General features: G+C 54.5%; 1 protein-coding gene across 1 annotated transcript; it reads left to right on the top strand.

The window, feature by feature from the left end:
• PLEKHM2 (pleckstrin homology and RUN domain containing M2) lies at positions 1-27,062 on the top strand. Its single transcript, XM_050909473.1, has 20 exons — positions 1-60; positions 12,290-12,396; positions 12,552-12,661; positions 13,601-13,700; positions 14,252-14,339; positions 14,830-15,016; positions 17,160-17,219; positions 19,904-20,138; positions 21,304-22,083; positions 22,362-22,431; positions 22,521-22,611; positions 22,945-23,009; positions 23,408-23,496; positions 24,138-24,270; positions 24,359-24,549; positions 24,844-24,909; positions 25,415-25,574; positions 25,809-25,988; positions 26,074-26,190; positions 26,571-27,062. The coding sequence occupies exons 1-20, from the start codon at positions 1-3 to the stop codon at positions 26,706-26,708; spliced, it is 3,027 nt and encodes a 1,008-aa protein (XP_050765430.1). The 3' UTR covers positions 26,709-27,062.
• Positions 27,063-27,590: the final 528 nt, after the last annotated feature.

Genomic DNA, 27,590 nt, shown 5'->3' with positions numbered 1-27,590 from the left:
ATGGAGCCGGCGGAGGTGAAGGACCGCATCCTGGAGAACATCTCCCTCTCCGTCAAGAAGGTGGGCGGCGGGGGCCCCGGTGTGGGGCTGCGGTGGTCCTGGAGACATCCCCCCCCCCATCTATGACAGGGGTGTGGGGCTGGGGACCCCCCTCTGCTGGGCTGTGGGGCTGGGGACAGCTCTGGGGACTCCCTGTGCTGCGGCTGTGGGCCTGGGGACAGCCCTAGGACAGCCCTGGGGAGCCTCTGTGCTGGGGCTGGGGACAGCTGTGGGGACCCCTCTGCCCTGGGGTGTCCCTGGGGACTGCGTCTGGCTGGGGGACACTCCTGGGGACCCCCCCCCAGACACACATCACCACCAGAGATGTGGGGCTGAGGGACAGTCCCTAGGGACCCCCCTGCCTGAGGTGTGAGGCTGGGGGACAGTCCCTAGGGACCCCCCCCCACACACAAGGTAGGGGGCTGGGGACACCCCAGGGATGCTGGGGGACTCTTTGGGCCAGGAGTATGGGGTCAAGGACAGCCTGCCATCCCCTCTGCCAGAGGCAGGGGACGCCTTTAGGGATTCCTCTGTGTGGGTTTGGGGATGTCCCTAGAGACCCCCCATGCTGGGGATGTGAGGTTGGAGGCATGCTTTTTGCTGGTGCCATGGGACACCCCAGAGGCACCCCTGGGGGTGTGGGGTCACCCCCGGCCCAGCCTGCCAAAGGGACGCTGCCAGGGTCACCCCCAGGAACCTCCATCTCTGCTGGTCAGGATATACTGGGGTTACCCTCTGGGGTTCCCCCTTTTCAAAGGATTTCTTTCTCCTGTGGACAGGACTGGGGGGGATCCTGGTGGGATCTCTCTTCCTGGGGCTGTATGGTGGGGGGATCTGGACGAGTCCAGCATGAAACCCTCTTTCCAGAGGTCCTCCCTCCAGGCAGGCGTACGCCCTGGGTTGGCTATGCCCTGGTCTGAGCCCTCAAAATGAGGGCTCTGAAGGCATGTCCCATCATACCTGATGTCTCACCTTGTCCTTCTGCTTGCTCCTCGTTTCTCCTTGCCCCTCAGCATCTGCTGCCGGTGAGAGCATTTCTTAAAGCCCATCCCTTTGGTGGGGAGCATCTGCATGCCGGCACGGAGGGGACCAGGACGCTGGAATCTGTTTGGGGCGGTCACAGGAGTGAGTTGTAAGGACAGGCTGGAAGTTTTGGGTTGGGCCACATGTCCTGCCTGGTCCACGTGTGAGCTCCAGCCGTGTTTGAGAAAGAACACAAGTTCTGTTTGAGGAGCTAAAGGGAGTTATTCCAGTTTTCATCCCAAGTTTTGGGGGAAAGGAGGCTTTCTGGACTCGCTGACATTTCTCCAGTTGTTGGGTTTCCGCTGCCTTATGGAATAGGAGTTTTCCTGTGATCTGCAATGTGTCCTAACACAGATTCATCCATGAAAACTTGTCTTACGAAGACCATCACGACTGAATTCCCGGCACTATTAAGGAAGGGATGGCCTGACATCGCCTCTGGGACGTAGGATGGATGTGCAGACCTCTCCCAACCTTTCTCTTTTTTTTTCCATGGGTGACCCTGTCCTTTGGTCTCTCACCTTTCTGTCCTCTAAAAATTAAGGATGATCTTTTGTCTACCTGGAAATCAGTGGATGTTCAGCCTGCTCCAAGCTCTGCTACAATGCTCTGCAGCGCTACTGCCTCAGTTTCCCCATGTGTATAAGGATATACTACTTCCCACACAGGATTCATTGGACATAATTTATTTGCATTCAGAAAATCCTTGGGGATCCCTGTTGGAAATGCTATAAAATCAATATGGTGGTTATTTTAATTATTATCATACTTGAACAGGACCTCTCAACTACAGCTCTGCCAACACACCTTTGCCTTTGACCTGCCTCGATCTCTGCCAACTCTTGTCTTGGTCCAGCGGCAAAGAGGGATTTAGGGATTTTTCAATCCTGCCTCTTTTGCTTTCTTGCTCAGAGCAAGAAAGCTCAGGGAAATGCAGGAACCTACGTGAGACTTCAGGCTGACAGACTTATTTATACCATCCCAACGAAACCAAACTCAACCGCATGGCGAAAGTCCCAATGCTGGCACACCCCTGCTTTTTACCCCCGGGATGCAGTTCTCCTTCCTTGAGGACGTCGCTCCCCTTCAGCTACGGAGCCGCTAATTTTTCCCAACTCTTCCCTGTCTGACTCCAGCCCTCAAGTCCCTGATATTTCTTTTTTTCTCTGTGTTAGTGGGAAGAGTAAGCTGGTAGGTTAGGGGAGCAGGTACACCCTTCCCATGCCCTGGCTGCGTGCTGGGAAATCCTGCTCTCGTTCATCCTCCTCTCCCTACCTCTGGGTCCGTCTTGACTAACTCCTCGTCGCTGGGATTGTGTCATGGGACGTGGAGGAGTTTTCCAAGTATCTCGCCTCTGATTTCAAAAGCTTCCTAGCTGTGTAGGTTGCTCGCTCCTTACTTTCGCCGTCGTTGCAGGTTTGAGTTGTAGAGCGGAGGGTTTGGATGTGTTTGCGGTGATGTGCACACCGCTCCACACCACGTTTCGGCCAGATGATGATAGGTTTTCTTGTCTCAGCTTCACACCCAAAGAGGAGTTTGTGGACTCTCAGCAGTCCGTGGACTGCAAGTCAGACGTTATTTTTGAAGACAGCTGGGACTAAACCCCAGCTCGAGACTGGGTAAACTGGGACAAACCACCACTGAAGGCTGAGGTACCTGGTTATGATGTCAGGCTTTGAGTAGCAGCAGCAGAAAAAATGCCTTATTTTCACCGAGTGGCTCAGGGAAGACCATCCAGACGCTTGTCAGCTTCCCTCTGCCTCAGATGGGGAAGGCAACGAGCAGCAGCACAGCCCCGGGCAGGGTTTGTGCCACGGAGACCTGTGGCTGTGACTTTACCTGGCTGTGACTTCAGTTTCTCCAGAGTGCTTCTGAATTTCAGGAGTGGGAGGTCAGAGCACAAGCCATGAGTAAATTCTGTACGAATCAACAGCAAAAACGTGCTTCAATTCCAAGCAAATCCCTCAAGCCTCAGTGAACAGGACTGTTTTTATCTTATTTTCCTAGAAATATGTGAGGAATAGAGCACAGCTAGAAAAGGCAGAGATGCAAACCTGCTTGGAAAGGGTAATTACAAACCTGTGGATTTCTCTGTGTGATACCCAAGTGCCGGATCTGCCCTGTTCGCGTACTTCACCCGTATCTCAGAGATCAGCGGTAGCTTTACTATTGACTGCAGAGGTGTGAGATCAGACCTCGACTGCAGAGAGAGAGGCAGGACATCTAATTTAGACACCCAATAAATTGTCCCCTCCAACTGGAGAGATGTCGAGAGGCTGCTGCTCTTGGTGGCTTCAGGAGAGGTTGGGAGAGCTCAGCAGTAGCGAGTTGGGTCCCTGCTTCAATTCCAACATACATCCAAGGGAACTGTGAGCATGGTGTTGATTTCCCATATACAGCTTGTCCTCTCCGTCCTCCCTGGGAGATGTAAATTAGTTTGGAGGGCGATGCTTTCTGCACTCATGGACAGTGACACGGCAGAGCTCATTACTTCTGTCTCGTGACCGTTTCTTTTCCCCTTTCCCATCCAGTGCTCCCTCTCCCTGCTTTCTGCTGAGAGGGCTGTGCTCCAGCACAAATTACTGTGCAAATTGATGCCTAACCCTTATTTTTTTTTTAAAGAATTAGGGCTTTATTGAGGCAGAAGGCTGAAGATAGGCATGTTATGGCTCAGCGTGCATTCACCCCTTTCTGTGTGTCCTCTCCCAGTGGGGTGCAGACCCTTGTTCGCTCAAGTGCTTGTTTTCTTCTAGGAGATATTACCGTGTGTGGCAGCAGTGGGATGAGAGCTGCCTCCTGGAGCCTCCCGGTGCCTCCCAGTTGAACTCTTGCTGTGATAAGCATGCTAGAAATGCCAACATCTTCATATCCATCCTTGGCCAACCATCTCCTGGTAGCTAGAAGCTATCACAGGTGACCTGGTCCTGGTAGTGTAGATGTTTTGTATTCTCTTGTTGGATTTCCGTGCCCTCCTGGACGTTGCAATGGGTTAAAGAGAGATTTATTGCTGTCCTGCCTGTGATTAGGTGGTGAAAATGCAAAGTCCTTAAACAGTGCTCGTTGTTGGCAATTCCAGGAGCTAAACGTGAAATCAGAAAAGAGATCAGAATCCAAGATTTTGGGGCTCTTCTCTGTTTTTCAGGCTTTCCTACTGGCTTTGAAGGACACACATTGCCATGAACTCTAGAGCAGCTGATCCTTGGTGCATGTCAATCAGGTGGAGCGATGGTTTTTTGCCGATGTTGCAGGTGTTCTTGCCAAAAGTTCTGGCTCTGCTCCGTTTCTGCATGACTTTGGGAAGGTTTCCACTTCCCCCCCAGTGAATTAATGCTGTGCCTTTTCTGCCTGTCTCCGGATCAGATTTTTAGCCCTGTACCATTGAAATGTCTTTGCAGTCTCCCAGGCTCCCTGAGCTCTGCCTTGCAACATCTCTGCTTCTCCTGCATGGTGAGGGAGGGTAGATTTGGGGATGGCTTAGTGTCCCCATGTCCTGGAGAGGAGCAGGTAGCGCTGGAGTGGAGCATCCCTTCTCAAATCATGTAAAGAACGTGCTCATCTCTGGCTGAGTGGATTTATTTAGCCCAGCTGCCGTGACACGGAGGTAGCAATTCTGGAGATGTGAAAATGGCCAAATAGCGACTTGCCTTCTGCTTCCTGTTGAGGGGCACCTCGCTGGCTTTAAGACCACAGGGGTTTTTATCTCTGCCAGAGTATTTCCTCTCGCTCCTCTTTGCTCCAGGCCACATCCGTTGTTGCTGCGGGGAGCACGCAGCAGGGATTGACGTCGATACACGCATGCTGCTCCCCTTGGCAGTCCTGGCGTGCCCCTTTGTCGCGTGTACCAGGTTTGCCAGCTGCCGGAAGCCTGTGGCTGAAGCTAGCAGCAATCTCACGGAGCTCCAGAGTCAGCCGTGAAGACGCAAGGGTCGCTCAGGTGCTTTTAAGAAGTCTACGAACGCTTGCAGCTCCTACACTGTGTATTTTGGTGGTTCTCTAAGGGCTTTGCCACTGCGAACAAAGTGCCATGTGCTTTTGCCACGAGCGAACAAAGCCGTTTGCTGTGGTTCTGCTGAGAGCGCAGCTCTGTGTTTCTTGGGTTGCTTGAGTATTTCAAGGTTTATCTCTTTGGAAATTCCTATTGCCTCATCCTGGCACAGGTCTGGTGATGATACGAGGTTCGTCATCCACAGTTGCAAAGGGATTGGATTCTGTGGGTGCCTAAACTGACATTTGTGTCTCTATACCCAGGGGAGGCATTTCTCAAAATCAGCTCTGGATCCGCTGGTGGACGAGGCTATGATAGCCTTTTGGGGAGAAAAAAATCCCATTTGTTCTCCTGCCACTAACACAAAGCATTTTGCTGGGAGAGCAGTTGGTTTAGGAGGCTGAATTTTGGCGGTGGGTTTTGTACGAGGATCTGAAGCAATGCCACTGAGCCTCTCTGCCTCCGATTGCACAATTTCAGTGACTGTTGAGTGATTTCAGCTTTCCCCACTTCTGATACCCTGGTACAAGAGGAGTAACCGAAATAACTGCGGGCCAGAGGACTTGGTTGATGGGGAGCAATTCAAAGCAGCAAATGCCCGGCGTGAGAGTAAGCAGCAGCTATCTGGGAGAGCAGCACCATTACCAAGACTTGCAGGGCACAAGCATCTTGCGCTCGCTTGTTTTTTGGTGTGTTTACCAACCGGACTTGTTTTTTTTTTCTTCCCGTGAAGTTTGTTTTTTCTGTTGTGCTGAGTGTCTGACCCTTCCATCTGCCTTCAGTTAGCACAGGGATCCTGTTCCACAGCAGCCAGCTCCGTGCCCGTCCCCTGCTCTGTGCGCTCTGCTCGCCGTGACACAGGAACGGGATGCTCCCTGCGACTTGCAAGCATCACCGCTGGAAAAAAATCCTGTCCTTGGCTGAGCCACGCACGGGTCCAGCCTGCTGCAAGGTTTGCTGCTTAGAAATGATGAAGGAAAGCCCTGGAAAAGCCTTGGGGGTGTGGGAGCTGATGAGTGTACGTGTCCCAGGAGGTGACAACCTTGCTGGCACTGGATTGCAAATGCTTCAAAGCTCTGCGTTTCCAGTCACAGAGCGTCTTTGCTGTGGGTTTCAGCTTCACCTGTTTCAGGCTCCTGTCTCTTCACGTCATGAGCACGCTCTGTTTCTCTCCAGGCTGCTCCGACGTCACTTCTGGTGCCTTCAACGTGCTGATGCTCTGAGCATGCCGGTGTATTTCATCGGGAAAGCCACAAGACCCAGGCAAGGTGTACTGAGTCTGGGATGGGAAGCTGGGCGCTGAGGCTGGTGCTGTTTGGAAGCTTGTTGTAAGAAATGTTGAGTTGGATCACGTACGCAACCTCCAAAATGTCCTGCTAGAGCTGAAGTTTTAGGGCTTTGTGTTATACAAGTGTACAAGAGAGAATAACCCCCCTGCCTTGAAATTCAGCCTGCTTTTATGGGTGGTATGGAAGACGAGGAGTTTTCCAGGCAGAGTAGTTCCGTCTCCTCTTCATCCATTTGCCATTGAACGTCTGTACTCCCCTGAGTAGGTATGAGAGTGCCGGTTCTTATGTGTCTGTCCTGTCCCTTCCCATTGCCTCTTCCCTTGGGGTTGAGCTGCCATTGCTTGCTTGGGACAAGGTCAGTCACCTCCCACCTTTTTTTGGTGCTCCCTGGAGCTCCAGGCTTGCTCCTGAGGGTGCTCAGCTCTGGGTGCAGCCCCAGACGGAGTGCCAAGACCCAGAGCTGGCTTCTTAATCAGCATTTTTTTAATCACATTGTTAGACAACTTTGCAAGCTGCGTTCACAGGAAACCGTATGGGTTTGCTCTTGCTGCAGAGGGTTATTCAGGCAGTGCAATCTGGTAGGTAACGTGCCACCATCCTTGTCCAGTCGTGCGGCGTGGTGGAAAAGCAGGTGCTGGGAGCAGGCTTTGGAAGGGTTTTGGGTCTAGCAAAGGGTTTGCGTCTCCAGCAGCCTGCCTGGATGGCCCATGAAATACTTCCCGCAAAGAAAACCACCTACTTGATAGCTTGGAGAAAGGTGTCTTTCCAGCCGCTGGGGAAGATGGTGAAAGGACAGGAATCGAGGCAGAGAAAAGACTGTTGCAGTTTCTGTTACGTTTTGGCTGTCCACTTGCTGCTTTGTGGTACTGCTTTTGTTTGCGTTCCTGCAGCTGGGCAAAACCTCTCGCCAGTCCGTGTGCTGTGGGTGGGAAAGTGGGTTTTGAAGCACCTCTCGCCTTTCCCATGCAGTTAGCGCCGTGGTTAGGGAGCTGGAGGAATGCAAAGGGTGCCCGACTGGGCTGTTTGCTTTTCTTTCACCATGTTTATCCTGCCGGGGAAATACCAAGCAGAACAAGGGAAATGAACTTGATGTCGGAAAGCTCCTAGGGAAACATCTGCGGGCCAGATTTACGGAGGGGAGACGGAGACTCAGACTCGGTTGGGTTGTGGCCAGCCGTGAGCAGGTCAGGAGACTGTATTTCAATATTTCAATAAGGTTTTAGAAATACTGGAGAGATTTCAAAGGAGCATGGCAAGAATGATTAGATTTGGAGAACGGACTTTACAGCATGCCTCACCGATTGCTTGTTGGCGTCCCTTGCAATACAGCATCTCTGCAAATGGGCCTGGAAAGCTTCACACTCGTTGAGAACGGGTGCATTTAGTAGGTTATAAAATTGTGCAAGGAATATCCTTTCTCGTGCATGCCAGCGTGGGGTGTGGTGTATCACTGCAAAACAAAAAAAATCAACTCGTGATTGATAAACAGCAATTAAATCCGCCTTCTCCTCAATGGGGACGAGGTGTGATTGTTAGGAGCGCAAACCCCCTGTTTCCCCCCGTGCAAACCAGCTCTCTGTCCCCTTTGGACAAACTCCCTTCTGCTCTGCTTTCTTCTCAAGTGTGTTTAAGTCACCAGCCTCGAGTGTTTGGGCTCCGGAGGAGCTTTTGTAACCAGTTCACCAAAGCAGGTTTTGTCCCACGCTGTCGCAACACCGGTGCTCAGACCCAGTCGGGGCTGTGGAGTGGTGTCGGTGAATGGCGGGGATGCCTTCTGCATGCTGACGGCGCTTATTTTGGCCGCAGGAATGTCTATAAATAGCCCCGGGTCAGGGCTCGAGGCGTTCGCTGTGCCCCACACGAGTCCTCCATCCAAGCCAGCCTTCAACCCTTCCTTCTGGTTTTGGAGCACAGAGGAGATGAGGGGAAGAGCATCTCTCCAGAAAACCCAGAGATGACCAGTGTCGCGTTCGGTTAATGCTTTTTAACCTTATTGCTTGCTTCCTTCCTGATTTTCCCCGGCTCCAGCCCAGCTCGCTGCCCAGGTATGTCAGGGAACTGCTTTGTGGATGCTTCATAAAGTTTGGTCGCCACCTCCCAAACAGGTCCGTCTGCCACGGCGTGATTAGGGAGAGGTTGGTTTCCAATTATTCATTTGTGTTTTGTAGCGATTTACAGGAGAGAAGTAAACACTCCACGTAAATGCTATTTTTTTCAGGGCAGTGCCACATCACTTCTGCCTGTGCTGCATGATCAGGGTCGGATGCTGGGACCGTCCATGGTCTGTGCCTCTGCCCCAAGATGCTCGTGGTTGTAATTCCTACAAATTTTCAGCTAGGTGGATCTTGGAGCAGGCCAGCGGGCAGGCCTGTTTTGGGAAATGATGCAACTGGATTTTGTTCCCCAATTGGGAAAGCTATTTCACCGTACCTTTCCTCCATGTCTGTCTTCACCCTTCTTCCCAAGCCGAAAACGCCTCCTCATCAGCTTTTGCAAGTCTCAGCCTTTCCCCACCCTCGCTGTAGGGATGTCTCCACCCAGGAGATCCCGAGGCTTGTTCTGTCTTGTTTCTTCCCTGGGCACGTGGTAGCTCGGCAGGGATTCACCTGGCTGATCTCTTTTTGAGGCTTGTTGTGCTCCAGCAAGCCGTGCACATCCTTTGCTCAGAGCTGCAAGCTGTTGGCCGTGTTTATTTTGGAGGCATGCTGGAAACGGCGCTGTCCCTTGACACAGGACCAGCTGGGGAACGTGGTGGCACATCTTTGTGCCTGTGGGTAGGAGTGAGCCCTTGATGCGCTTCCCTGTGACCAGCAGCTCCTAAAATGCCGTGACTCGGAGTGCCCGAATCCAAATCCGAAACTGCTGAGCGCGCGTTTCCTGCTCGCAGGGTCCCACGTGCACGGGGCTGGCGTGACCCCATGGCTCTGAGCAAAGCACAGTCATGCCAGCTCATCCTCTGGCTCTTGACGTCGCAGAGGGACAGACTTGAGCCTTTTGGGGTAGGTTTGCTCTGGACATCGCTGTGGGGCTGGGTTTTCCAGCAGCCTCCCCAGGAAGAGGGTGCAATGCAGGAGTAGCTGGTTTGTGTGGAGCAGGAGGCTGCGTGCTCCTTGCAGAGCAGCTAAGAGTAACACCGAGCCCTTCAAAACCTAGATCCCTTCATGGGGGGAAGATTTGGCTTTTCTAGGGAAGAGAAATCTGTTTTTCAGAAATTCCCTGGTGCTTCTTGATGTTCGGAGATGTTGAGATGAGACAACCGCTGTTTGCTAATGGTTTGCATCCTCTGGTGATGGGAGCAGGTCGGTCCATGTAGCAACGGAGAGGGTCGGGAGCTGTGAACGGGCCACAGGAAGGACTGTAACAAAGATCTAAGTTATTTTTGGAGAAGGAAGGAAAGAAAAAAGAGGAAATGCTTCTGTTGCTCATGTCTGTTGCTGCCCAGGCTTGGAGGCTCTCTGTCGTGGGGAATTCCTCCAGTCGATGGCACAGACAGGCTCCAAGTTCCCTCCAAGATGACCTCCCCGAGCTGTGTGTGCAGAGCGTAGCTGAGTGTCTCCTTGTTTTTAGTGGTAAGCTAACGGAGTGCCTGATTTATTTTTGTTTCCCCTTAGCTGTCCCCCACAGCTGCATTTCTTCAAGCCAGCACAGAGCCTGCAGAAACACCCGGGACAGGAACCCCTCTCCGAGCGTACCCCAGCTCTCTGCAGAGGCAACAGCCTGGTTGGGACAAGCCGGGAATTTCTGTCTTCAAATCCTGGCTCACGTCCCGTATGGCAGGGGCTTTGCTTCCTGCCTCAGTTTCCCCCAAAATGGGATATTTTAGTGAGTGCCAGACAGCTCTTGGAGAACATCCCCCGTGGCTCCGTCTATCCATTGCCAGAGCGATACGGCTCTAAATTATGACTTTGTTTCTTCCTCTAGTATCCTCGCTGCAGGAGTGAGCTTAAAACACTGGCTGCAGGTAGCTCCTGAAATAGTTCTTGAATAGTGGGATTTTAGGGCATTCTTCTCCCTGCTTGGGTCTGGGCTGCCTATTAATAGTGTAAATCTTCTGGGACAGCTTCCTCCCAAAAATGGATAAGAGCTGCTGAGCTGAAATGCTTCGGGTCTCACCTGGGTGTCGTGAAAAAGTCTGCGCGTCGCTGGAACACCCGTGGGTGGCTCTGCAAACAAGACGTTATTGCGTATTTCCTTCCCCAGGGCATTTACCTTCTTGACTGGATGGGACAGGGACAGGCTGAGCTGCGCTGTGCGATCGGACAAGGGAATTTGGCCGTGATTCTTCAGGCTCAGCAGTTCTTTCCCACGTAAGGGCTGGGACGTGCTCCATGCAGGAACACGCCTGGCTCTCCCGTCTTACCTAAGAGCTCCAGAGAGAGTCAAGGTCTTCAAGCCAGGAGGGTGTTGGAGCTAGATATATTCATATTTTTAAGAGGGTTGTTGGGAACAGTTCCCCAGGTGCCGTGAGGTGTTCTTTGTCCCCCTTCATAACTTTTACATCGAGACTGGATGATTTGCTAAAGGAGCTTCTCTGGCTCTAGTAATAATTCAGGAGGAGAAACCAGTTTCTGTGGACAGGTCAGACTCGACAAGCACAATGCTGTCAAGTTTTTGCTTTTTAAATCTACCGTCTAACTGGCGAGGTTTGGCAAAGACTTAGCGTGTCACCAAAATAATGTACGTATGGGTGATGCGTTGTCGTGGCTCAGCTGAACTGTGCTCGCTTGTCGCCAGCCAGAGCAATTGGACATGGCATATACAGCTGAGATTACATCCTGGGTGAGTAATCTCCCTGCCTGAATGCCAAGTATGTGTGAGACGGGGACCTAAATAGATCTGTAAGCTCTAGGGGCAGGAGGAGGCTGGTGGGTCAGCTGGGAAGGGATATAGGATTTGGGTGTAAGGGGATTTCTAGGATTTCTAGCACGTTTTGCAGAAGCAGAAAAGCAATTTACGCTGTGTCGAGCCTCCAGGGCTGCTGTCAGCAGAGCACAGGGCCAGCGCTGACTTCAGAGCTAACTTTGCAGCTGCGAACGGGTTAACCGAGGATGAGTCAAGCTGTCCTGGTTTTTGAGAAAGCGGCAGCTACCGTGATGTGATGTGTCGTAGCGATGTAGCCTCGCCCCAGCGGAGGCAAACGACTCGGGATTAATTGAACTGCCTTTGTCACATATGCACGTGCCTCCGTCCGTATCTGCGCTGCCCTCTGCACCCTCCGAGTCCCCGCTGCTGTGCAGCCAGGCAATCCGTACCAGCCTGTGTTTGAAAGTCTGGGGCAGCTCTCAGCTGCCTGGCATCGATACCCAGCATCGCGGCAGTTACTTGAGCCGCCTGTAACGAGAAAACTTCTGTCTCTTCCCGGGATGCTGAAACTGCGCTGAGATTTCGCACAGATTTAGCACAGAGCGTGCGTGCTGCAAGAATGAGGCTCCTGGACTCGGAGCATCTTTTATACCTGGAAGCAACGTCTCTCCCCAACCAGGGTTTCCCATGACAAGACCCTGAGCCCAAGAAGGGGACTCGTCCATGGCAGAGCCAGAAACAGAGCCCAGAGCGCTGATTTATTTTTGTTCTGAACAGCTTTGCGATGGCTACACCGCTGCAGAGGAACTACCAAAACCCCACTGTAGCGTTGGCTGTAAAGGAGGAGGCTGTGCAGCTCAGCCGGCCTGCTCAGCAAACAGGGAAGTTGGTTGTGCAGCTGCTGCCACGCTGCTGGCCTGGCTCTGAAACGTGGATGAGTCTTTGCGGGTGAGGTTCTCCCTGTGAGTTACTGCCTTTAGAGTACTCTTAAAACCAATTGCTACACCCTGTAGTAATCTGCATCAAGGTTTAGCAAGCTGAGAGATTAAAAAAAGCTATTTCATGCTGGCTGTGAGTGTTGGCATCTCCCTCTGCCTCCTCAGTGGGCTGTAGAAGGGCGTTTCGGCCATCCCATCTCTTCTTTTTGCAGCTACAGAGCTACTTTGCTGCCTGTGAAGACGAGACGCCGGCCATCAGAAACCATGACAAGGTTCTGCAGCGGCTCTGCGAACATCTGGACCATGCTCTGCTCTATGGGTAAGCGTGGAGCCTGCCTCTGGGCTGCTGGGATGCTTTTCACCGTGCTTTGCCTAGCGTGTAGCCTCAGCATGGGGAAGCCATCTAGGCAGTAATTGGGACGGAGATAACGAAGCCCTTGCTTAACCTTCCTCTGGCCTTCTTTCTTCTTCCAGCCTGCAAGATCTTTCCTCGGGCTACTGGGTGCTGGTCGTTCACTTCACCCGCCGGGAAGCCGTCAAACAGATAGAAGTGCTTCAACACGTGGCCACCAACTTGGGACGCAGTGAGTATTCGCAGACGGTGCCCTGGCTCCGAGGGCAAACCTCGGTTTGGGGACATCTGGCAGGAGGCCCAGGCAGGTTGTGCTGGCCGTGTGTTCGAGGGCTGGGGCTGCAGGCAGACCAAGGGAGCCAGCAGGCAGCTGCCTGCTGAGTCCGGCTCGCCTTGGCCAAGGAGGTGGGAGTCCTGGCATGACGGCTTGAGAAATAATTGCACCGTGCCTCAGGATCAGGTGTTGGGTCAGAGACGTAGCCCTGCTTCTGCTGCTGTGAAATCAAGGCGATCTGCTGAGCTGTGCTCTCGGGAAGGGTTTTTGGCAGATGGGAGGCATCACCTCTCTCGCCCCAGAACGTCTGTCTGTAGCTGTCGTTTGCCCGATGCTGCTTCTCCCCTGCTGCAAGTTGTCTGTAGCGGATGTTTGGGACCATCGAGGCCGCTTTTGACGCAGGACGGTGCCCAGAGACCTCCTCTCTGCCTGATTATCCCAACACCCTTCATCTCCCAAGCCCCTTACCGGTGAGAGCGGAGCTTAGCACAGACTCCATCAGCATCACTTCTCTCTGCACCAGAATTTGTGTAATATCTCAAATTGCACCTGTGCTGATTTAGAGCGATTCTCCCTCCGTCTCTCCTGTCTCCTGATCCCTGCTGGAAATGCCAGCAGGGCTCCCATCTCGCTGAAGAGACACAGTTGTGTGTCTGCTGCTCAGCCGGCTACCACGCAGTCTCTTATTCTTGTTCCCACTCCGAATCACGAATCTGCCCCTTCGTCTCCCACTGACGTTTTTCCCCACAGATTTCCCCAACGGTCAGTTGCTCCCCTGAAATGATACGAATGCGAATGAACGATCTGACGTGTTTTAACTGATTTGTGATTATTTCTAGGCTTGCTTCGCTTCTCAGGTGTTTCCCCACAGATAAATCTCTGTTGCTTTGTTTTCAGGCCGGGCATGGCTGTACCTAGCCCTCAATGAAAACTCCTTGGAGAGCTATTTGAGGCTGTTCCAGGAGAACCTAAGCCTGCTGCACAAGTACTATGTCAAGTGAGTATCCGAGCTCCTTCTCATTTGGGCACTGGTTGGTGTCCCTTCTGGTCAGAAGCCAGCCCTAATTTGCCAGTGGGGACCAAGCAGTTGATCAGGGTCTGATTTTTTCCGTGTGGGTTTTGCAGAGGTTTTGCATGATTAATTTAAAGGTCCCAGATGTGGACGCACTGTCCTGTATAAGAGGCCCTGCAAGCATCTCTCCTAGTTACTGCTTTTACTCCCAGTCCCAGATGTAGCCTTTATATTCTTCCATGTTTTCTAAGAAGCTGCTGAGCTCTTGTCCAGGGACCCAGCTCTGGTGGACGCCTGGAAATCTGACTGTAGCTCGGTTCGGGGACAGCACGTAGTGGATGCCCGACTGCTCTGAGCCACACATATCTGCCCTTAAGCTCTGCTGTTGCTCTTAGGAGGCAAACAGCCGGCTCACAGCTCTGGCGCCATTTATATGGCAGCTCAGAGACACGCCACCAAGAAAACAGAAGGGCGCTTGTAGCTGTTTCTTCTCTTTCCCACATCTCTAAAGCTCTTCTGTTTTATCCATGCTGTAGGAACGCCCTGGTTTGCAGTCACGATCATCTGACCTTGTTCTTAACACTGGTGTCTGGGCTGGAGTTCATCCGCTTTGACTTGGATCTGGTGAGTGTTTTATCTGTTCCTCTTGGCTCTGGGAGCGTGGGTATGTGGAGCGGGGGGAGTCCTGGGTGTCCGAGGTCCCACCGCTTGGTCCAGGGTGTACCTTCTTGTTGGTCTTCCTCTTGTTCAGCTGAAAACATGAAGGACCAACTTTTAGGAAAGGCTTTAGGCTAGGGTCTTTGGAGATCCAGCAATGGGATTTATTCCTATTGGCATTCCTATTCCTGTTGGGATTTATTCCAAAGTGGCAGGGCAGATTGATGGGGATAAAGGTGTTGAGCTTTGCAAATGGTACGAAATACTGGCGTCCCTCCAGGTAAACACAAAGCCACTGGCTAACCCTCGGTGTCGCAGTGGAGCCGCCGGGTTTCCTCTGAAAGGCGGCAGAAATGGGCAGTCAGAGGACGTTCAGGGACAGTCCCATCATTTCGACTGTGCTCATAACTGTGTGCGGTGACTCAGAGTGACTCACCCCACGCTCTCTTCTCTGCAGGACGCTCCTTACCTGGATCTGGCCCCGTACATGCCAGATTACTACAAACCTCAGTACCTGCTAGACTTTGAGGACCGTCTGCCCAGCTCCGTGCACGGCTCGGACAGCCTGTCCCTCAACTCCTTCAACTCGGTCACTTCCACCAACCTGGAATGGGACGACAGCGCCATTGCTCCATCCAGTGAAGGTCAGTGGTTTTTTGGAGACGGGTGCGGTCAGGGCTGGGTGCTCCCACATCCCCTTCGGCTGAGCTGCTGGACCAGACAAGGCGCCAAATGAGGTAGCAAATGATGGGCTGGAAGAGACCAAAGTGGGAGACCCAGCAATTAGGCTGTGAGTCTCTCCTGTCTTGCCTTGGGAGGTGCTGGGATTTAAGCTGTGGACAGCCCCTTTGCCTCGGACCGGGAGAGAAGGACTTTCCCTGCTAGTCACCTCAGGCCACGTTTCCATCCTGGGGAGTGTGTTTTAGCAAGAACTGGAAAAATCTCCCCATGGAGTGAAAGCCGTGCCCGTATCTGAATGTGGCTTCCAGTTCAGAGCAGGTACGCAGGGCTGCAGAGGACCTTTTTTAACGGCTTATTTTGCAGTCCAGACACCCAAATATGCTGGAGGTGGTGGGGAATAGTTTCCAGAGTCTTTTCTCCATGTCCACAGTCTGAGGGAAAGGCAGCCAGTGGTCTCAGAGGTGCTGTTTTTTCCTCTTTATGCATCTTAACTTGAGCAGCCTGAGAAGTTGTCGTACTCATCCCCTTATCCCTATCAGAGAAGGCTGGATGTTGTTCCTGATGAACTGAGAAGACACGTACCTTGTGCCTGCCCCCTTAACCCGCTTCAGGCTGGAGCAGGGAGCTCTTATCTTGCATGAAGCATGTTCACACGAAGGAGCAGCTCTGCTGCTGCTGTTCCTAATCCAAAATACGTTGGCCCTGTTCCTTTTTTGATATCAGTTTGAACAAAGCGAGATCAGGAGATTCTGGAATAGGCGGGGTGATACATGCCGTTAATCGGATGCAGTGAATTCAGGACTGAGTCCGCATACAGATGGGTTCCCTCTGAGACAAGGGTCTGCCAGTTGCCTGTTATGCGCAAGATAGAAACTGCAGACATTAAAGATGCTGAGAAGGAACAGCCCAAGATGGGCGTTAGCATCGTTTTAGCAAAGGATTTTGAAGCACAGCACTGTTTTGGGCCCACCCATGACATCTGCACTCGTGCTGTAAGCGTGAAAGGGTTTGCTTTCGGGGACTTGCTTATGCCAAGCCACCAGCATCCCAGGTAAGTTGGAGACGGCACAAGGAGCCTACCAATAAAAGTCACAGGAAGAAGCTTCTCTGTCCCCAGAAGTTTGGCATAAGCAGCCGTTTCAGTGCTTGCTGCACCCCCTGGACTTGTATTCCTGTTCCTTACTCAGCAGAACATGTCTTGGTGCCAGCACATCTCCTACCTCTCCCTATTGACTGGGCAAGGGGTGTCACTTGGATTTGGCTACACTCTCCAGCCCGTCTGGTGGATGGAAGCTTAATGTTCAAGAGAAGAGGGGTTTGGAATAGAGATCCAGGAGATTTTTGGAGCTGGATTTTGGTTTTGGCATCGTCACAAGCTGTTCCATGTGTCCGGGCAGTAGTTGTGATCTGTGTCTCAGTTTCCCCATGTGTAGAGGGGTTTGGTGCTGACATAGAAATGCCGTCCCCTGTTGCGGGACCGGGACGGTGGAGGTGTCTGAGCCCAGGAGGGCAGGCATTGCCGCTGTTCCTCCGGCATGGAGGAATTTAACTTCAGTAACTATTTCTCTGCTCATCATTTCAACAGGAGCATCTCACTACCCTGGGAGTGTAGGTGGAGCTGGGGATTTTAGGATCAGAGGACAAGTTTTTCTCTTTAATCAGACCCCTGGCTTTGCAAACGTTAATGAGTCAAACGTCACAGTATCTATGGGAGATAAGTGTGAAGTGGGGAAACTGAGGCACAGAGTGATTAAATTGCTTCCCAGAGGGGATCCCTGATTAGATACACAAGCCCTGGATGACACCGACAGTTTTTCTGTTTTAGCTTTCCAGCCGCTTGCATAATGGGTCCTTCATCCTTCGCTGGTCCCGTTGTAGCTCCCACAACGCAAACATCCAGCAGGAACAACCGTTAGTGCAGCTGGTTTCCATTTGCATCCATGTTCCCTAACTATTTTCTCATGCGTTTCAGATACCGGTGGAAGATTGTTTTGTTTCTCTCCTTTCCCGTCTCCCTCCCCAAATCCCCTTCTCACTCCTATGTCCCCCCTCCCTCCCCCCACTACTTGTATTTCTAATCCTGAGTTTTATCCCTCGTTTTTGTAGATTATGATTTTGGAGATGTCTTTCCAGCAATGCAGACCATGCCCAGCAGAGACTGGGAAGGTGGGACATACTCATCTGTTACAACATTTTGTTTTTCTCTCTGCATTGCTGCCACCTGAAGCTTGCTGCATGCTTCCCGGTTCATTTCTTTAACAAGCAACCACCACATCTTGATGGAATTCGGTAGAGGCAGAAAGGAGCGGAAAAGATCCCCCGAGGTGGGAGATTGTGTGTCTCATCTATGAGACCACGTGCAAAGCTTTCCCCAACTCCTGGTGTATGCGGGCACGCTCACCTGGCTGTATAGCCCGGAGCGGAGGAAAGTTTTCCTGCCTTTGACGTTGCCTCCGTGTCTCCTAGATGTGTCTGCCCCAGCGCTCGGCATAGCAGACGCGAGGCTGGAGTTTCGAGTGCGGTTCTGTGGCTGCTCGATACGTTACGGCCTGTGTTGATAAAGGAGCCTTTATACCAGGTTACAAAAGAAAAGCTGCAAAATCGCCCCCGCCGCGAAGCTGGCAGGCAGGGATCAGCGGCCGTCCAAAATGAGCCTGACTGTGCCAGCTGACTTTACGCCGTAGATTTCCTCTGTGGGGTAAAGTGCGTAGGGTGCTGATTGAAAAACTGATCCACCTTCATTGATTTCCTGAAAGTCCCGGAAAACAGCTGAATTAATTCTGCTTTCTTTAATTTGGGGCCTTTTGCAGGGATTAATTTGGGAGGTTTTTGTTTGGACCCTGCTCTCCTGTGTCAAAACACCTCTCTTGAAGTCACAACATCCAGCACATGGCTGTGCTCGGTTTGGATCACTACACTTTTTTTTTTTTAATATTTGTTTAACACTTTTAAAACCAACTTGTCAGCTATGTCTGACCTTTATGGTCAAGAGCATGTGCCCATTTTAGAGGAACTTGTTCTCTTTCCTCCACCTGCAGTCCCTGTGCATATCCTTCGCACGTCACGGGAGTAGGAGACCTTTCTGCTTTACCCCCGGAGGAAATACACCCACGCTCTGTCCTTTGCAGCTAAAAGCTGGATGGAGCCTTGGGTCCGAATTGCCTTGGCCGGTACCGCCTGAATATTTGGGGAAATTCTGCCTGAATTCCATGTGGATTGCTCTTGGGCTCTAACACGCTCCCTCTCATCACCTTTCTTACCCCACGCACAGAGATGCTCACAGAGATGGTTTAACATGTCCCTGAAGCTTGGGCGTACACCTAGAGGGTACAAACCACGTTTCCAAACCCAACACCCAGCGAGCAACTTAACCGTGGGTGTTGGGTGCAGGCTGGGAGAGGCCATGGGATGCTGGGAGCAGATCCCTCCGGCTTTCGGAGGCGTGCACGGCTCCCGTGTGCAGGTCCCGGTTGCAAAGCGGTGCCGGTGTGATGCACCACTACTCCAGGCTGGGTTACTGTGTGCTGAGCAAACCTCGGCCGTAGCAAAGTTCATCCTAACCCCCCGCCAGGTTAGCTTACTGATGCATTCCTTGCCGTTTGCACACAGAGCAAGAGCTTAAGAAAGTTGGGACAGTTCCCCATTTTCAGCAAATGCATTTTGGGGTAACATTCTGTATTTTGGACAAAGATTGTTTTGTCTCAACAGAACTGGCAGGGTTTAGGCAAAAGAAGTGACGTTCATTTTGGTGATGCAGGCTAGAAGCCTGGGGCTGAAATAGCTTTTAAACCTTTTATTTTCCCTTTAATGTAGACATCAAAAATCTACCCGATTTACGTCCCTTGATAGAGTTCACACCCTCCACGCTGCAGGGCAGGCGTTTCAGCAGGAACAAAGCAGCGTTTTGAAATCAGCCGTCACAAAACTGCCTTTATTAGTTTTTTTTTTTTTTTTTAAATAAGAAGTTTCATTTTCCTACTCAAAACCTACGCCCCCGAATCAGTCTGCCAGGGCTGTGGGTTCCTTCAGAAGGGGTCTCCCTGCCTAGCAAGAGGTTTCTAGCTGGCTTTGGAAATGAAGGGTGCTGGAGAAGAGAAGGGCATGGGTAACCTTCCTTTAACCATGACTTTGTGGACGGATAACTCCGAGCATGACTCCTGTAGCCCTTCTCTGCTGCTCCTTTTCCCTCTAAAGACTAACATGGACCAAGCCGGTTGTGCTATGACCTGTCTGTGCGGCCTGCTGTCCTCAGACGCCGGTGTATGCTCTGTCCCCCCTCCACCACACTTCCAGCCCCCCGTGTGTGTCTCGTGCAAGCGGAGGAAAGCAGCCTGCTCCGTAAGGATCGCTGCTTTACAGGCTGGCTTTGTTTCTGCCCTTCTAGCCGAGCGAGCATCTTCCTAACACCCAGTCGCAGGGGAGAAGCAGCAATGTGGGGCAGCAGCCTCTTTAGCTCGCTGTCATCTTGCTAAGGAGCACTGTGGCCCCAAGACCCCTCAAGTTCCTTTCCAAGGACGCTACCTCTACTTCTTAATCCGGCTGCTGGCTCCTGGGTAACCGAGCTGTTATTTCCAGGCGTTGTCTAAATTGCAGCGGGTGCGAAATGCAGAGCGATGCTGGGTCGCGCGCTGGCCTCTCTGTCCCTCCTCGCAAAGAGCCTGCTGCCCACAGCAATCTCTGAAGCTAAGCTGGTCTGCCGGCGCTCCGCCGGTGCCCGGGATGGTGTCACTTGCGAGCAGTACAGTGACCATGTAGCGCCCCGAGCCCCCAGCGCACAGCTTTGCTTGATTTGTCTTGATCCAGGTGCCTGAGGTGACGTTAATCCCGCTCTTCCCTCCTTGTCTTTGCAGACGGAGACCTCACAGACACACTCAGCTGCCCGCGCTCCACCGCCTCGGAGGCCAACGGCAGCAAGGTCTCCGTGAAGAGCCCGACGCAGCGCTACAACCCCTTCAACGAGGAGAAAGCCGATGCGCCGTCCTCCACCGAGACCACGCCGGTGCACACAGCTTCCCAGGAGAAGGCAGAAGCCACCCCTGAAGGAACGGACCAGTCCGAGAGCTGCACGGAGCTGGAGGTCATCAGGTAAGGACAGAGCTGCCTGGCCTGGAAACATGCCCCTGAGTGTCATCTGTCACTGATGTGCCACCCCTTCTAGCCCAACAGAGAGAGCATCTGTGGTGTCGCCTTTATACAATCATGAGAAAGTGGTTTTATACCTCCAGACACCAACTGATGCTCTGTAGGTGTCAACAGAGCTGGTCCCTTGGGTCTGTAGTGCTACAGGCTGGCTCGACGTAAACACCTTTGCCTGACAGTCTGTATCAGAGAGCTCAGAGGAAGCCGTGAGCTTTTATTTGAAGCTTTCTCCAGCTGGTGGCAGGTTTGGAGCAACTCTGGGTCTCAGATCTTCTCTCCCGTCCTTCTTCTTGTTTGTCAGTGAGCTGTGGCCAAACCTGTCGAGGGAGATGCCTCCGCAGACCTGCTGGCCTGTGTTTGACTCCTTGCAGAGGAGATCCCCAGGGGCCCCTCGGAGCCCTTAAACCCAGACAAAGAGCTCAAGGCTCTGTCTGCTCACACCCAGGGATGGGGGCACCCCAAAACCAGCCCAGCAGGCCTCTGCTTTGCTCTCGCACCCTGTTTTTCCTGGGAGGAGCAGAGGAGCTGGGTTACATCACACCCAGCTCTCCAGCAGACATGAGGGAAGGGAAGCACCGCGCTCTCTTCCCAAACAAGAGTGACCTGGCAGCGGTTTGGGTGCCATGGGAGGCCTGAACACTTCCGCAGCCGGCATCTCCGTGCGCCGTTCAGCTGGAGCGGGCTCCAGCCTGCCTCTCCCTCTTCTGGCAGGCAGGGACACGGCATTCCCACATCCTCTTGAAACCTCCTCCTTCCCAGCATCTTGCTCTCAGGCAGGGATTCCTCCCACATCACTTTAGCTCCGCATCCATTTGTGATCCCCTTTGCAGCCAAAGGAAGCCCAAGATGCTGCGTCCAGCAGCCGATGCCTCTTTTCTTTTTTGGATAGGTAGGAAACAGTGTCCATACCCTGCTTTTCTTGTGACGGCTGGCACGGAGACGGGGCCTTTACATGGCCACACATTGAGCGATGTTCTTGATGTAAGGATTTCTCTGCAACAGGGAAAATTGCAAAGGAAGGTCACTGGGAAAGGGTGTGACTCCTCTCTCTATTGCAAAAGTCTAAGCAGGCACAGATGAGTGACATCTCTATTGGTCTCTCACCACGCAGGTTAGCCAAGAAGAAGAAAACAGGCAAGAAGAAGAAAGTGAAGCCCGAGGAGCCGGTGAACACCCCTGCGCCCGTACTGCCCGAGACCCAGCAGGCCAGCGGAGACAGCGGCGTGAACGGGCTGAGTGACAGAGAAGACCCGCAGAGAGACGATGGTCCCGCTGCCCCGGCTGGTGAGCCAGGCCCAGGCGGGCAGGAGGAGGGTCGCGAGCGCTCTGCCCTCAGCCAGCTGGCTTTACGCATCCCCGAGATGAAGGACACGTCCATGGAGAGCGTCGGGCAACCGCTGAGCAAGGTGATGGACAGACTCAACGGGCAGCTGGACCCCGGTGGCTGGAACGGCCCCCCCGAGCCCCCGGGGCAGTCCTTTCGGACTGGCACGCCAGGGGAGACCCCGGATGGATCGTCCTCTGGCGACTTTAGTGAGGGGATTTCAGCCCCCATGGACTTCTACCGCTTTACCGTTGAGAGTCCAAACGCTGCTGCACCAGGTGGTGGCCACCATGACACTCCAGGGCCTGGCCAACCGCCACATGTTTCTGGTAGCCCTGAGGCTCCTGAAGAAGAAGAAAGCAGAGAGGGAGAAGCAGTTGGGGCGGTAGAGGAGTCTGAAGGGGCGAGTGATGAACCCCAAACTGGCCAGACAGAAACCGCCAACTCCCAGGCTCTCCCCGAGCCGAAGAAGGAGCAGCCCAGCCCTTCCCCGAGCAGTGCCGAGGACTCTGGGGTGGAGGAAGGGCAGGGCAGCCCTTTGGAGCTGACCCATCCCTCCGAGTTCAGGTGAGGCTGGGTTTGCTCAGCAGGGAGAGCATCTTCCAAACAATCTTGAGCTCAAGCTGGCACTTTTCCCTTTGTCCTCCGTTTGGGGGGGGGGGGCAAAGTCCATCCTTTTCCAGGACGAGGAGGAGGCACAAGGGGTCAGGAGGAGAAGGTTTTGGGGTGCCAACAGGTGCCCAAATCATGGACAAGTTCAATAAGGAAGGGGATTTTCCTTTCTGGACTCACCCAGCCCCACGTCTACTCTACTCACCTCCATCCTCCACTGTCTCTCTTCACAGGGTGGATAACAACCATCTCCTCCTGCTGATGATCCACGTCTTTCGGGAGAACGAAGAACAGTTGTTCAGGGTAAGGGGGTCACCATCGATCACATCGAACCAGGACTGGTTCTGTGCCTGCATCAGCCGCGGGCTGAGAGCTCTTTTCTCTCCACACAGATGATCCGAATGAGCACCGGGCATATGGAGGGGAACCTGCAGCTGATCTACGTCCTGCTGACAGATTGCTACGTGTACCTGATCCGGAAAGGTATCCCGTCCCGACAGCCTCTGCTTTGCTCAGCTGCAGGGAGGGAGGCTTCCTCGATCCGTGGCTTGTCCATAAACTAGGGCACCATAACTCACTACCTTCACTGCCAACTCCTGCCAGTTCCCTCGTGTCCCCCGGAGCGGTGGCAGTCACAGTAGGGAGCTCAGGTTGACTTGTCCCCTGAGAAGCCCTGGCACACGTGCCCCGCGGCTCTGTGCTGCCTGGGACAAGGCTTGGTTTGCAGGTCTGTCGCTGCTGCGCAGTAGCAGCCCGGATCCGGGCAGCGCCGGGTTCCTTTGCCCCCCTTCACGCAGCTCTTTGTGTCTGTGCCAGGGGCAGCGGAGAAGCCGTACATGGTGGAGGAGGCAGTTTCCTATAACGAGCTGGACTACATTTCGGTGAGTGCAGCCTGGGTCGGGTCAGCCCTCTTGGGGGGAGCAGGAGGTGAGGCGGGGGGGTCGGTCCTCACCTCTCTGGCCGTAGGGGTATCAGGAGCATCACGGTGGGGTGTTTCTGTGGGGCCCTCTGTCCCCAGGGAGCATTTTGGCCAGTGAATCTTTGAGACTGGGAGAGTCAGAAGTGATCCCCTCTCAAATGCCGCCTCTGCGGGTGCCCAGCTTGCTCGTATCTTCGTATGGGCAGCAGAGCAACCGCTGACCTTCTTCCCCAGGGCCAGAAGCCAGGTTCAGCTCTGCTTTGCTGCCCCTCATCCCCTGCCTGGTTTCTTTAACTACCAGCTTCCTTAACTACCAGCTTCCTTAACTACCAGCTTCCTTAACTACCATGTGTGGCACAGGTTGGGTTGGATCAGCAGACGGTGACTCTGGTGTGCACCAATCGGAGGAAGCAGTTCCTGCTCGACACTGCGGACGTGGCTCTCACCGAGTAAGCAGGGACCGGGCGGCGAACCGTGGCGCTTTCCTCCCGGGGTGCGGAACCTCTGGCCGGCACCTTGGACTGCCGGCGTGACTTGGGGAATGCAAGAGACTCCGGTGACAGCCCTTCACGACAAAGTCCTGCCACCAGTGGGGGTTTGGGGTTTGGTTTGATGCCACCGGCTAAATCCTGCAGGCAGCTGGAAATGCCTTGAGCATGGATAAGCCCAAAGTATCTTCCCTGGATATACACAGCAGTCACCCTGCCCCTCAGGCTGACAGCCTCGGGGCTCTGGGCACCGCAGACTACGTGTCCTTTGTGTCACTTGGGATGAGTAGGGACAAGGTCTTGAGTTTCAAGGCACGTCCCCGGATCTCTCTGCGTGTTGTCAGCTCAGGGAGGTGACCTCGTTGGGGCCTGGATGGTCGTACTGGGATCTGCGTTGGGATGGGTGTCCATCTCCCAGTCTCACCCGTCTCCTTCCTGGAGCTCAGACTTTGCAACTCCCGTCTGTAGGTTGATTTCAAGACCCTTTGGTCTGGAAGACCAGAGGCCCACGTTGAAGGGAAGCCCCTTCGGCATCAGAGCGCGCGAAGGAGATGAGGGGCTGTTTGCCCTGGCCTCATCGGAGATCTCTGTCTCCCTCTCAGGTTCTTCCTAGTCTCCTTGAAGTCAGCCATGATCAAAGGGTGCCGGGAGCCCCCGTACCCCAGCATCCTCACGGACGCCACCATGGAGAAACTGGCGCTCGCAAAGTTCGTGGCCCAGGAGTCCAAGTGCGAGGTGAGTTTGGATGTCGTGGCCATCGCCGTATGTGGCGGAGGCTCACGGGAGACTCCCTCCCGTTGACTTCTCCACCTGACTCTCGCAGGCCTGCGACGTGGTCGTACGTTTCTACGGCCTCGTTCACTGGGAAGACCCCATGGACGAGGCGCTGGGACCCACCACCAATAGCTACGCCGCCGCCGAAAACGCGATCACCAAGGACGGCATCCTGCACTACAAGGCGGGGACCTCCTACCTGGGCAAGGAGCAGTGGAAGACCTGCTTTGTGGTGCTCAGGTGGGCGCCGAGGCTGCGGGTCGGGACCGGGGTCAGCCAGGGCTCGTTGGAGAAGATGCTGGGACCAGTTTGCTGCCCAGGAGCTGCTTGGGAGATGGAGAAGAGCCATCTTGTCACCTGGGAGGCTAAAGCCACCAGTTGTGGTTGACCAGCAGCAGGAACGCAACCCCGCGGGGCTGCGTGGGTAGAGGGCAGGGCAGGAGTGGCTGCGGGACCAAAGGCAGAGGGTGTTTGTGCAGTTGCCGGCGCCGAGGTGACTCCAGTTACCACCTCTCTTATCTTCCCAAACGGCAGCAACGGGATCTTGTACCAGTACCCGGACCGCACGGACGTCACCCCTCTGCTCTCCATCAACATGGGGTAAGCGGCTGGTAGGATGTAGTGCCCAGATTCGGCCGGGGATCTGGAGATCAGGAGCTCCTTGGGATGTTCAGGGAGGTGTTTCAGGGTGAATCGTGATCTAGTCCATGCTGCGGGACTCCCTGCTTGCTCCTGGCTGGGTACAGCTGCCCATTTGCTTTGGCTCCGGTGCGGGTAGCTGGAGATGGGCTCGTTTCCTCCTGGTTTTCACATGCCAAGCCCACCCTTTGACGGGGAATTGGCCTCTGAAGGCCTGACGTACCCCTCCAAAAGCCACGCTGGGCGACCTCCGCAAACTCACCGTGCTCAACTCCGGCTCTACCGTGATGTGCCGAGACGGAGGCCGTCCTTGGAGCGACCACAGGGGATGTCACAGCTGGGAAACGAGCGCTTGCGGGGGGAAAAGGGATGACGTGCGGCGTAGGGAGGGCAGACGGAGGCTGTTTTCAGGCTAGCGCTGGCCGGTCCGTCCCGCTGATCTCCATCCTCCCCCCCTCTCTCCCAGCGGCGAGCAGTGCGGGGGATGCCGGCGCTCCAACACCACCGACCGGCCCCACTCCTTCCAGGTGATCCTGACGGACCGGCCCTCCCTGGAGCTGAGCGCCGAGAACGAGGAAGACATGGCAGACTGGATGCAGTACTTCTGCCAGGCTGTCTCCAAAGGGGTGAGCCGGGGACAGGGCCCCAAGCGCGGATGCATCGACTCCCTCCTTCACCCGGAGCCCCTTTGGGGCACGGCCCAGCCGGCACGGAGCTGCCGAAGGGAAGCGGGGATGTCTGGCAGGGATGGAGCAGGCAGTTTTCTCCCGAGCCAGGAGGGCTTCCCCACGGGGCACCCTATGGAGATGGGGGTTCCTTCCTGCCAGATTTTAAATCCCCCTTTTCCCCACCCCGTGCAGGTGATCCCCCAGGGTGTTGCCCCTACGCCTTGCGTCCCCTGCTGCCTCGTGCTGACGGACGAGAAGGCTTTCACCTGCCACGAGGACTGCCAGACAAGCTTCTTCCGCTCGCTGGGCACCGTGGAGCTGACGGACATCACCGCCGTCTCCACGGAGGCCGGCAAGGAGTACTGTATCCTGGTGAGCGTGGTGCTTCGAGACCAGCCGGCCCGGGGCTGGGCAAAGGACCGTAACGGTAACCCCCGACCTCTCTCTTGGTGTTTAGGAGTTTGCTCAGGACAGCAAGCAGTTCCTGCCCCCCTGGGTCCTCTATTTTAGTTGCACTACAGAATTGGAGAGGTTCCTCTCGGCGCTGAACGCTGCGTGGAGGAACATCTACCAGGTGAGCGTGCAAGGCTGCGTCGCACCCTTCCTCCGGTGAGGAAAGGCAAACGGGGCCCTCCAAGGAAGGCATGGGTGAATTTTTCCCTGTGGGGTGAACCCAGCTTTCCCACGAAGGGCAGGAGAGCCACGGAGCTCCTCCGTGTCCGTGTAACCACGGGATGTGGGATTCAGAGCCTGAGTCCCCTAGCAAGACGGGCCGTGAGCATCCAGGGCTGGCAAAAGGAGTGGCAAGGAACCTGGGTCGGCCCCAGCCCCCTCCATCACCCATATTTACGACGCAGGCGACTTTCCCGTCTGGTTTTGAGGTGGTTTTACAACGAGGGGGAGAAGCGGCTGTCCTTCGTTCCCCTCCTGACTGCCCCGCACGTGTGTTTTCAGGTCGACCTCCTGCACAAGGCCATTCTGGACGCCGCCGTCAAGAAGAAATGCGAAGACGCTCAGAGCCTCATCGACAGCGCCTGGCAGCGCAGCGACAGCCTCTGCCGCGGGCGAGCGGAGCGAGACCCCTGGTGTTAACCCTGGCCGGGGGGGAAGGACGACTGACGGGGGCCCATTTTTGGAGAGCAGGGCCTGTATCCGGCTGTCCCGCAGCCAACTGGTACCCCAAACCCTCCTGCCATCGCTCGGTCCCCACCAGGAACGTGCCTGCAGGCGTGGACCCCGCATCCCGTCCCCACCGTGCTCTCCACCGAGTCGGGGACGTCCAACGCGTTTTGGGGAGCAACCGGACGCTTCACCGCGCTGGAGGCGAGGCCGAGCTCGGCCGCTTCCCTTGGTACAGCCGTGCAGGCGAGCCTGCGCCCTCCTCCTCGTCCAGCTGCCACCGGGCAAAAATAATTTGCCTTCCACGGAATAATATCCCACTAGTAGGGAGGGAGAGGGTGGGAGCGGGGTGGGCTGGGGATGAGCATCCCCCCGTCGCGGCAGGGAGCGGGACCGAGGACTTGTTCATTTTAGAACAGGGTAGGGGCGCGGAGGTGGCGAGACGGGAACACTAAATCGCTACCGTGCATGTTTTCTCCTTGCTAATACAATCACCGAGTACGACACCGCTTTGCCTCCTCCTTCTCCTGGCATCTCCCAGCGCCGGAAGATTTCTCCCGGGGCCTCCGGACATCACAAAACCACTCCCCAGCCTGTCCGTGAGATTTAAGGCTAAGGAAAGAAGGAGCGGGGCCAAAAATTTGGCCTTAAATATCCTAGCACAGTTTTAGGAGATCTCGGAAGCCGGTTTGAGGTTTGGACGCTGGCCCCGTGTGCCGGGGGAGAGAAGAGATCGAGTCCGATGTTCTTCAGGTGTCCTAAGGGACGTTGTCACGCGGCTGCCACCAAACCTGTCCCCATCTTCTCGGCTCACTGCATCCGAGGCCAGCGAGGACCCGTCGCCGCTTGCCCTCT

Source organism: Gymnogyps californianus, chromosome 21 (assembly GCF_018139145.2).
Source record: "Gymnogyps californianus isolate 813 chromosome 21, ASM1813914v2, whole genome shotgun sequence".
Classification (NCBI taxonomy): Eukaryota; Metazoa; Chordata; class Aves; order Accipitriformes; family Cathartidae; genus Gymnogyps; species Gymnogyps californianus.
This window is presented reverse-complemented; position numbering and strand designations above follow the sequence as displayed.